Source organism: Plasmodium brasilianum, chromosome 4 (assembly GCF_023973825.1).
Source record: "Plasmodium brasilianum strain Bolivian I chromosome 4, whole genome shotgun sequence".
NCBI classification, from domain to species: domain Eukaryota; phylum Apicomplexa; class Aconoidasida; order Haemosporida; family Plasmodiidae; genus Plasmodium; species Plasmodium brasilianum.
In genome coordinates, this window is record NC_090117.1 from 685,609 (window position 1) to 698,063 (window position 12,455).

Genomic DNA, 12,455 nt, shown 5'->3' on the forward strand with positions numbered 1-12,455 from the left:
AATAATTTTAAAATATTAATTAAAAAGCAATTGTATGATGAACTGTTAAATTACACTTCTTCGAATTGAACACCAGTTGAAATTAGTATGCGACATAATGAAACATATATTCACCTTGGTAAACTTTAAATTTATTCATGTATTAAAATTAATGGACGAAAAAGTAAAACTAACCATTTTATATTTTGGCAAACAGTATATGATTTACTATCTTTTGTTTTTATCATTTATCTCTACAAGGTGTTCACGCATTATGTTATTGCGTTATTAGGCTATTAGGTTATTAGGCTATTAGGTTATTAGGCTATTAGGTTATTAGGCTATTAGGCTATTAGGCTATTAGGCTATTAGGTTATTAGGTTATTAGGTTATTAGGTTATTAGGCTATTAGGTTATTAGGCTATTAGGTTATTAGGCTATTAGGTTATTAGGCTATTAGGTTATTAGGCTATTAGGTTATTAGGTTATTAGGCTATTAGGTTATTAGGTTATTAGGCTATTAGGTTATTAGGTTATTACATTTTTTTTTTTTTTTTTCAGTATGTATGAATGTTTGAAAGGCACACACTATGAAATATGCAGTTAATACCCCTTTTCTGATAGGATATATGGAGTAAATAGTTTTTTTCAATTCCATTCAAGGAACAGTTAATGTCATATGTATGTATCCTTTTGTAATGGACTTGAATTTTTCTTTTTCATTTTTGTACTCGTAATAATAAATGTTATTTCAATGTTTATTAAAGATTTCTTAAAAAAAAAAAAAAAAAAATTGGACACAAAAAGACAAGCAAGGTGGATATCAGGACTACGTCAAAATGAAGGCAGTATGAGGATAAAACGAAAGCCATATAAAGGTAAAGTCAATATGACGATAAAATGAAGTCCATATAAGTCTAAATAAAAGCAAAAGCTGGAACCTCCAATTTTGCATTTTTTTATCATGTTCTATTATGGAAATTAAAGTGAAATACGGAAAAGGGAAAATTACAATTTGCAGTAATATAGCGCTTTTGTTAAAGTTTGTTAAGCTCTACTTAAAATATGGGGAAAGAAATGTGAGAATTACGCATTTTTCCCTAATTCGATTTGACTTCATCTTATTCTATTTGACTTTATCTTATTCGATTGGACTTTATCTTATTCGATTGGACTTTATCTTATTCGATTGGACTTTATCTTATTCGATTGGACTTTATCTTATTGGATTGGACTTCATCTTATTGGATTTGACTTTATCTTATTCGATTGGACTTCATCTTATCAATTTGACTTCATCTTGTTCGATTTGACTTTATCTTATTCGATTGGACTTCATCTTATCAATTTGACTTCGTCTTATCAATTTGACTTCATCTTATTCGATATTATTACATTTTACAAAATTTTACTACATTTAACCCTTTTTAAACGCTACAAGTACTCCCAGAACTCGGTTTAAATTAGCACTATGGAAGGACGCGTTAAATGGGTACTGAAATATAAAATAATATAAATTTTTTTTTTTTTTTCTCTTTTTTTTTTGGTAATAAACACCCTGCTCAACTGTCAATCGTAATTCCCGCCACGCGAAAATATACACACGTAAATATACATATAAATATATGTAAATATATATAAATATATGTAAATATATATAAATATGTGTAAATATATATAAATATATGTAAATATATATAAATATGTGTAAATATATATAAATATGCGTAAATATATATAAATATATGTAAATATATATAAATATATGTAAATATATATAAATATGCGTAAATATATATAAATATATGTAAATATATATAAATATATGTAAATATATATAAATATATGTAAATATATATAAATATGTGTAAATAGAGTTACATATGAATATATATGAACACACGCTTACTTCATGTCAAGTTACTTGCTTTTCCTTGCCATGACCTCCTTTTTTCCCTCCTTTTTTTTCTCTTTTTTTGCTTCTTTTTAATCATCTATGCGTATACGCAAAAATAGGTGTGCATAACATATACACACATTCGTGCATTCATATCATTATAGACTTTAAGTACTACACACGTCAGTCTCCACATATACGCCCGAGAAAAACGTGTTAATATGTACCTTCACAGGGAACTGTGCTTTTGAAGAGTCAGTTACTCTTACGCTGTTTAGGAAAGTAACAGCGAATGTATTACTACATAAATGCATAATACGTACGTGCGCATGCATATATGCACGCATACGTCCTTGTATATATACTTGGGTACATTCCTGCACATGTGCACAAGGGCACATCATTTCATATATGATATTAACGTTAGCCCCTTCTTTGAGTTTTTTTTTTTTTTCCTTTCAGCTTTGCGTACAAAAAATATGAGCAAATGCAAGAAAATTATTCCTGAACAGTTCAGCTAAAAAAGAAGAAAAAAAAAAAAAAAAAAAAAAAAAAAGTAAAACGGAACAAAGCGAAATAAAGCGGAATAAAGCGGAATAAAGCGGAATAAAGAGGAATAATACGAAATAAAACAAAGCTAAGCATAGAGAAGCATAGAGAAACATAGTGATACATAGCGATACATAGTGATACATAGTGATACATAGTGATACATAGTGATACATAGTGATACATAGCGATACATAGCGATACATAGCGATACAGCGATACATAGCGATACATAGCGAAACAGTGAAATAGAGCGAAACTAAGCGGAACAAAACAAAAAACAAGGAAAATCTTATTCACGCTTTGTTATCCATAATCTGTGCTCGAATCACTGCGCATATTCTTGGCCACTTATAAATTATTATTTCACTTGATATGTCAAGCATAAGCGAAAGATTTGATGAGTATGATGAAGAGAGCGATGATGAACATTTTGAAATAAAAAATAAAATAGGTCACTCTGATGATGAGAAAGAGGGGAGTGAAGAGTACGAGGAGGAGGAGGCAGACGAATTGTCGGATGAAGAGGGAGAGGGTGATGAACTTGAAGAAGAGGATGAAGAAGCTGAGGAGGATGATGAATTAAATACTTACACGATACCGAATGAAAATATAGAGGATGATATATTTAATGAAAACAATTTATTACATGCTATAAAAACAAGGGAAATACTTGAGCAGGATATTCTTGTTCTTTTTAGTAATATGCTAAAAAAGGAAACAGTGTTAAATAAAGATATAAAGAATAACATAGGTTCTGAGAACAACAATAGTAATATGAGTAGCCGTGGTAGGGGTAATAACACGGAAGACAAGAATAACATTGATGATGATTGTGAAGATGATCATGATAGTGGCCGTTGCAACGGCCATGGAGGCAGTCATAGAGTGGGAAACAGCTGGGGAAAGGAGCCCGAAAGGGGAAACCTAAAAATTAAAAATCAGAGTGTGTACAACTTCATATACAGCAAAATGTATGAAAGTGCAAAAGAGAGCGATAAAAAAAAACAAAACAAAAAGGAAGATAATGAAATAATAGAAAAGAATAAGCAAATGAATAAGGAAATTAATTTTAAAGAAGGGCAACAGAACATGGTGGTAGTAGTAAATAGCAAAAGAATTCAACAAATAGACAAAGAACATTATATACTAGACACAAATATAGTACAAATAATAAATGATATAAATACTTATTTGAAGAGAGAAAGAGAATATTTGAATAGAAAAATTGGTACGCATATAGATTCTACCTTTAAAAATCCTATGTATGTAACATTATATATATATAATAATCAAATACTAAAGGATATTATCATCCAAGTTATAAATATTATTAAAAATGATTTCGACAATTCTATATATAAAGATATTGATGAAAATATGCTAATAAAAAATATGTTTATCTTAATATACTATTTGACATCAAGACCAAGTAAAGAATGGTTTGACTATTGGCATAGACACATGCCTTCTTTTAATAATAAAAAAAGTAATTACAATGTTTATAATTATTTACAGATAGAAAAGAAAGACAGAAAGATATTCTCAAATGCATTAAAGAATGATATATATATAAAAGAATTACAGAAAAGATCAAATATTATAGAACAGTACCAAAATGGATTACAAAGTTTAAAGTGTTTGTTAGCTAGCAAAAACTTCCTGACCATGCTTAACGAGTTCAGGTACAACTGCCAGCTGTTCATTGATGCGGATTATAGGGGCATTGAGGAAAATGAGAAAGTTATAGAAATGCAAAGGAGGGATTGCGAATTAGTTGAGCAGAAGAGGAAACTAAAGGAGGAGCTTCAAGCATGTAGGGAGCAGTCCATGGAAGGGGAAGTGGACGGTCAGGAGGATGGACAAGCGGATGGACAAGCGGATGGACAGGAGGATGCAACAGAGTATGAACAACAATACGGACAAGAAGACGACGAAACTAACGCAAGTGATGGGAACGGAGTGAATGACTCTAACGCTGGTAACCTGCCAAAAAAGAAGAGCATCGTTCGAAACAAAATAGTAAACATTAAGAAGAAGATACACGAAATAAACGAGGAGTTGCTGGAAATTTCAAATTTTTTCTTGGAGGACAAAAAGAAGAGAGAACAATTGATACATGAGTACAGGGGAAATATAACTCTGGTTCGAAATATATTAACACAGGTGTTGGGTATACGAAATCCTAAAGGAGGAAGTAAAGATATAAACTTGAACAATGTACATTATGCTATATTACAGAGTATTTTAGATAAACATAGTTCTCTTCACTTAATTATTGGTGAAATGAAACATCTATTTGATAAAGAGATAAAGAAATATGAAAATGAAAAAAATATACATATCCCATATTTGAAACAAAATACTATGAAAGAGATATGGGAATATGTTAGACTCTTTTATAACGTCATTTGCTACATCGATCCGATCGATTTGGTCAAGTCCCTCACGTATCAGAAGGGGAAAATTATGGCGACCAAGGGCGGTTCCGCGGCAAGTACTAGCGGTGTAGGAGCAAGTACTAGCGGTGTAGGAGCAAGTACTAGCGGTGTAGGAGCAAGTACTAGCGGTGTAGGAGCAAGTACTAGCGGTGTAGGAGCAAGTGATCGATGCACAAACGCAAAGACAAGCCTAGGGGGAAGAGGAACAGACGGAAAAAGGGCCAACGCCCGGGGGAGCGCACCTACAAGAAACTACAAACGGGGTAGCTTTTTGAATTCTAGAAAAAACAATCTAATGATTATGCACTTATCTAGAATCAATCCATTATTAGCTAAGACCAAAGTTAGAAAACCTAATGAAGATAAGCATATGAAAAAAAAAAAAAAAAATTTATCGAAAGAAAAAGTTTAATAGATCATTATGAAAATTTCTCTTTTGATGATTTGTCTTTTAATATATTTGAAGAAGAGGATTCTTTTAAAAAATATGATATACTTAACATATTTGATCACAAAAATTTGTACAAAGTGCAAGATTTCATTAATACGATTGTAGGAATAAATGAAGAATTCGAAGGTGTGTATGATGATGGTGGTTGTTCTAGTGGTGTCAAGTGTAGAGATACCTATGATAGGAAGGGAAGTAAAAAGGACAAGAGAAGAAGTTATGATAGCAGTAATGGTGATATAGATGACAATGCTAACTATCATCATGCTGCTTTTAGTAAGACTGATAACCGGAACTACGATGGGTTTAATTACTGTCTGAAAGTTTTTCTAAACATATGCATAAAAGATTTGAGGAGGTGTATTATGGAGTACTACAATTACCAGTGGGATGTTAAAATCATTTTGAATATACACGCATGGATAGTTACATATTACACGAACTTTTATGTTTATGAAAATAGGAAGAGATTGAACAATGCTAGGATAAGAATAAGAAGTTCTAAGGAAGGAGAAACACAAAGAAGAAAAGGAAATGAGGAAAACACTCCTAACAGTAAAAGAGTAGAGTCAAACATAGATGAGGATAAAAATTGCAATAGTATATATAGAAGTACTGTGTTCATATCTCGTATACAAATGGTCTTAGGAATGCAAATGTATATTGGTGAGAATAGTTTACATTCCGAATTTCTATGTGATACGTTTCATCGTATAATAAAAGAAGAAAAGATGAGTAAAAATAGTAGTAAAGTTATACTGTGTTGTTTAAGATGTTTATATGCAGATTTGAATTTAATAAATTTGCATGCCTTATCTACTGATGATAATGTAAAGACTATTTGTAAATCGTCTTTAGATTATTTGTTAAAAAGAAATATTTTGAATACTCTAAGTTGGGTACTCAAAAATTTTAAAGTTATGAGTCATGAAAAAAATATATTCATTTATTCGTTAAAATGTAGTTTGTTAATTATTCAGCTTTTGGAAAAGCTAGGAGGTACTACTTACATTGTTAAGGAGAGTAAACGGATATATGATGAGGAGGAAGACGAGGACGAGGAGGAGGAATACGCATATGACAGGGAAAAAGGGTTGATGAATCATCCTAACAGAAGCAGAGCGTATGGAAATAGGTATGGCAGCAGGCATGGCCAGAATAGTGATAATAAGGATCAGTACCACTACAACGACTCGATGGAGCGAATAAACGTGTGTGACCTAGTGGATGAAATTTACAGTGGGAAAATTGTAAACATCTGTATGCAAATATTAGAAAATTTCAAAAGAAACAGTATACATATTAACGATTTAATTATAACGTACTTTGAGCATTTAATAAAGCATAAAAATAATGAATATAATTTTCTTTTATTTCTAGACGTTAAGTATTTCCTTATCTTTGGAAATATAATGAATGATGAACAATGTTATTCATGTCCTCAATACTATTGGATAATGAATTTCTTTGAAAATATTATTGGCTGTTTTTTTAAATTATGGAATAATAATTATTTCTTACCTACCGAGCTTTTTTTTAGTAAGGACGTGAATAAGAATTTATCTAGTCTACTAAGTGAGAAATACATGTTTTCTATTTTTAGTAATTATAATGAAGGGAATGATGTTTATATCTATGATGAATTAACTAAAGGGACTAATATCAATGATATATTTGTTGAGTTAAATAATAGAAAGAGATTAGAAGCACTCGAGTGGTCAAAAGAAGATGTTCAAAATTTGAAGCTTTACTTTAAACAGTTCAAACACATGCACAATTTTATACCCTTCATAAGTGAAATGCTCAACAAGTCATCCAATACTGTCAAGAACCAACTTATTTATTTGAATTATATTGATAAAAGGGGCAATGTGATCGACCAGCATGATTATATGGCATCGTCGTCGAGAAGTGGGTCGTCAAGAAGTGGGTCGTCGAGAAGTGGGTCGTCGAGAAGTTGGTCTTCAAGAAGTGCATCATCTACCGCTTCCGTTTCTAAATTGTCGTATGATCCTTCAAAGAGGAGAAGCAGAAATGTTGAATCATCAAAGTCAAAATTGACAAAGGATTATTTGAAAAGAAAAAATAAACTACCGCTACTTTACACCATTTATAGACTAAAAAAATTAAATGAACCAAATGAGAAAGATGATTCACCATTAACGTCAAACGAAATAAATTGCGATATTTGCACCGTTTTGGGAGAAATAAACATAAGCCTAAAATCTTTATACGAATTGAAAAAGCTATCTAAAAATAAATATTTTTCTAATAGAGCTTTAGCTTTTGACATTCCTCTAAGTATGTCGAGGGATTTGTTAGAACATCCATATTTTAAGAAACTTCTTAAACTGCTGGGTTTTATTTACAATAAACACAGCAACGAATGGGTGCTCAATGAAAATGTAGACGTAGACGTATTTCGAAAAATGATAGATAAGTTCGAAGAATTGCACGAACTACCGATTGAGCAATTGAGGGAGCGACTAAGCGGTGTCAAGAAGGGGGAATCGGGCGAAGGGAATGAGCAGTGGGACGAGTATCAGGATGAACAACTGAATGAACCCTCAGATGAACAGCGGGAAGATCATATGCATGATCCCAAAATGAAAGGCGAACCGGATGAAGAAGAAACGAGATGGAGTGATAAACATGCTTTTATGGAAGAGCATGAATTAGTCATGTTACATCCAGCAAAGGTAAAGGGGATGTTTAATTTGTTGAAATGTATGTATGAGTTTTTCATTGCTAATGATGATTACTGTAGGATGTTTTTCATCAACTTAACGAACACAATTGGTGATAAGTATACCAACATTTTGGATATGAAAACAAAGAAGGAAGGAGAAAAAGATAGGATATCAACTGATGGAGATAACACAAAAGAAGGTGAAAACGATACGAATAAAGTGGTACATCTATTTGATGACGTAGAAATGTATAGACTGTATTTGAATAAGGAGGAGAAGGATCTTATGAACAAGTGCCATAAGAGAGATGTATTTGAAAGAATACTCGAGTATCTAGGCATTTATGTATATAAATCGGAAAGGCTAATTTTATCGAAACACATAAATGAAAAGAAATTTTTTGAACGGATTAAAGTTATCAATGATTACAAAACATTGGGAGTACAGGATATACAAAATTTGATAAGCAAGAAGGAGGAGGAAATAAGGGAAAAAAAAAAAAGGAAGAGTGAGAATGGGGAGGAGAAGCAGAATGGAAAAGGAAGGGAAGATAAGGGAGAAAAAGACGGAATGATAGAGCGAGAGGGGAAGGAAAAAAATCCAACTGCACACCAAAAATTTGGGTTCATAAAAGCTGTATGTGAATACTTAAACTATAGACATGTAACTACAAAGGGTGCACATAATGGAAAGAAGGAATGGGAGCAGCAAAAGATGGAAACACAGGAAGAGCAAGAAAAATACATGCAAGCACGCATGAATGAAGTATATTTTGGAGATGATAATATGTTGAATGCGCTTTACGAAAAATTAAATTCATGGAATAATAAAAGGAATAAAAAGAAAATTGATGAAGATCAAAACTTTTTGCTCGACATAAAGGATATACTTATTTGTACTTCCATCGAACTGAATGATCATGCTAATGATGATACACAAGATAATAATATTGCTTCTAATAACAACTATATGACAGTTATGTTTCCCTTTTTTATAAACATTTGTCTGTCGTTAAAGGGAAAGTTAGCAGGAGATAATAATCAACTCGTTAAATGGGTTTGTGATGGCATACACAAAAGATGGCTACGAGTCATGTTAAAACTTTTTTATAATATTCTCTTCGATTCTGCATACAATACTGTGGGCAAGCTCTTTAGTGAATACAAAAATATAAAAGAGATTTTGAACGACCACTCGCCCGATTTTCTGGACGCCCACAGGAATGACAGAAAGATGAAGAAGAACAGGAGGGTGGAGCATCTCGAGGAACAAGTTGATCTACAGGTAGGGGCAGAAGGAGCAGCGGTAGATGGAGGAGAAGGTGGACAAATCAAAAGAGCTGATGACGGGAAAATCGACCAGTTAAAAAGTCTTGATGCAAAAGCTGGATTGAGCGAAATGCACATTATCGCAGAGGAATCGGATGAAAAAATAAAATTAAACTATATGCATAGCTTATCAAGGAACAGTGATATGAAAAATGATTCAGTAAATGAGTTAAGTAATGAAATTAACCATTTTGAGTTCAAACAAAAAAGAAAAATAGACCATATGACACAAGTAGATTTTTCACACTTTGCACACTTTTTTAAAAAAAGGAAACTAGAAAATGTTTATATTAATACATATAAGAAGAATAGAAAAGATATTATTGAATCTTTAATTCGAAATAAAAATATTTATCAGTATAAGGAGAGTGATATCATCAACAGGGTCAAGCAGGTCGTTGTTAAGGCCAGGCAGATGGCGTCCAACGGGGTACACAAAAGCGCACGTCGGCGCGTGTGCATGTACATATATACACATTCATACATAAATACATATATACATATATATATATGTACCCATTTTCTAATATTTTTTCTCTCTCTGCAGGACTTAAGGACTCGATGGAAATCCCGAGACGACGTACGGAAAATACTTTTGTTGTGAACACAGAAAGGAACGCGAGGTGCAAAATTTCGCTATCATTTTAGCATATTTTTATTCCATTTTTTTAATATTCTGTCTACACACAAATATTCCTTTCCTTTGAGCATGTTTGTGTCATTCTGACGTAATACACTGAAAAATTAGTTTTTAAAAGTCTTTTTTTTTTTTTTTTTTTTTTTTTTTGTTTTTTCACTCGCATAAATTTATCTACACGGGGTGAATATCAACGAAAATAAAAAATAAAAAATAAAAAATATATAAATATAAAAAAAAAAAAAAAGAAGTGTTGTATAGCAAAATCGTCAGTAAATAAAGCATAGGAACGGGAGGTATGTGAACAAATAAATAAGTAGGGTACACACACACGTCCACTTGATCACTTCAAGATTTCTGTGCCTCTTCTTTCTGTTTTCTCAGTCTGATAATTGTCGACTTTGCTGCAAGTGCTGCTGGGGTCGTTAAACTCCACGCGCCTCCACATACTTTTCTTTTGCATTTCTTACACTGCCATATACCAACGCACGTCCTTTTAGTAGCAGTCTTGAAAAAAAAAAAAAAAAAAAAAAAAAAAAAGTGGGGGGAGCATGAAAACGAATTAGCCAAATGGCAAATTAGCACATTAACAAATTAGCACATTAACAAATTAGCACATTAACAAATTAGCACATTAACAAATTAGCTTATTAACAAATTAGCACATTAACAAATTAGCACATTAACAAATTAGCACATTAACAAATTAGCACATTAACAAATTAGCACATTAACAAATTAGCACATTAGCAAATTAGCACATTAACAAATTAGCTTATTAACAAATTAGCACATTAACAAATTAGCACATTAACAAATTAGCACATTAACAAATTAGCACATTAACAAATTAGCACATTAACAAATTAGCACATTAACAAATTAGCACATTAACAAATTAGCACAATAACAAATTAGCACATTAACAAATTAGCTTATTAACAAATTAGCTTATTAACAAATTAGACGGTTGTGTAAATACGCGTTTAGTTAAATGGCATTTTTGCAAGGACGTTTCGCATGAACATGTTCATAATTTTGTCCAAATGAATTTCCTCACCTTTCCGCAGAAGGAGCATAAATATTTCGCATGCTGCATTAGTTCTATTTTTTTCATTTGCTTACGGAGGGAGGACCCGTACCTTGTCCCGTATTTTCCCGTTAATCCGACCTAAAAAATGGGGGATATGACGTGCACAAAATTGTGGACGTGTACAAAGAAGTCTACGTATACGAGTACATGTGAAACATATATACATACACACACATATGTTCGATTTTTTTTTTTTTTTTCTTTTACTTCTGCATACACAAAATGTATCACTCCTTTAATATATTTAAATTTTATGCAAACTTGTTACGATGGAAAATGATTTTATGTACAAAAAATGCAAAAGGCTTTGTTGTTAAATATATATTTTATATATTTGTTGCATATTAATTTTGTTCCCTCGTGCGTTACTACTATATTTTGACTAAGTTTTCATTCAGTTATCGCTCAGTTATCGCTTTGTTTTTAGTTTTCCTGTTTTTCTACTTTTCTTACCTTTTTAGTTCTTCTTGACATTTTGGCGTACGAGTATATGAGACGTGGTTTCTCTCACAGTATTATTTCTCTATTTTTAAAATTTTATTTTGCTAATATTTTATTATTGTTTGCGTACTTTTTTTTATTTTAATATTTTATAATTTGTACCTTTTTTAATTTTTATTTTTTATTTTTTATTTTTTTTGTCAATTGAAAAATGAAAAACAGTCAGTTCAGTTACACTATATTCATTAAAAAAAAAAAAAAAAAAAAAAAAAAAAAAATCTCCTTTTTTGCCTATTTTAAATTAATTTCAAAAAAAAATATGAAAATATTTCAAAAAAGAGAAAAGGAAAAAACTTAAATGACATGTTTGTCGGGTTTTGCATTAGTATCTTCCCTTTTGAGTTATGTGCCTTTGTTTCCTCTAACTACTTAAAAAAAAAAAAATTAAGAAAATTGAAGTTGAAAAAATTGTTAAGTTAACAAAGTTGATAAAATTGAGAATATTAAGAAAAGTAAAAAAGGTAAAAATAAATACAAAGTAAAAGGTAAAAAAAAGTAAAAAGCAAAATATGTTAAAAGCCGACAGAATAAGAAACCACTTTATACCCCTTCTCAGGCCCTTTACAAAACGGCCGCTTCAAAAATGAAAATTTTTAAAAATTAATACGTTATTACATATAAACACACCTATGTACTTGTACGTACGTACGTAGGTGCATACATAGTAACATATAATATATAATACGTATGTATATATATATATATATAAATATGTTTTATGTACACGAAATAATTACAAAAAAGCGCGTTATATATGTACCATACATTTTTATTGCTTCCTTTTAGTGCCTTATTTTGTTAAACCAATTTTTTATGTACAATAAAGCAACAGCGAATTGGTAATTCATCAAAAAAGAATGCAATATATTTTATTGCAGTGCTTCTGCTTTGA

General features: G+C 31.1%; 2 protein-coding genes across 2 annotated transcripts; both read left to right on the forward strand.

Moving 5' to 3' along the window:
• Nucleotides 1-953: 953 nt before the first annotated feature.
• On the forward strand, nucleotides 954-1,292 carry MKS88_001160 (uncharacterized protein; the record flags this gene model as incomplete). The annotated part of the gene is made up of 1 exon (XM_067219820.1): nucleotides 954-1,292. One exon carries the CDS (start codon nucleotides 954-956, stop codon nucleotides 1,290-1,292), a length of 339 nt encoding a protein of 112 aa, XP_067075088.1.
• Nucleotides 1,293-2,800: 1,508 nt separating this feature from the next.
• MKS88_001161 (uncharacterized protein) lies at nucleotides 2,801-9,980 on the forward strand (the record flags this gene model as incomplete). Its single annotated transcript, XM_067219821.1, has 3 exons — nucleotides 2,801-5,129; nucleotides 5,282-9,778; nucleotides 9,880-9,980. 3 exons carry the CDS (start codon nucleotides 2,801-2,803, stop codon nucleotides 9,978-9,980), a joined length of 6,927 nt encoding a protein of 2,308 aa, XP_067075089.1.
• Nucleotides 9,981-12,455: the final 2,475 nt, after the last annotated feature.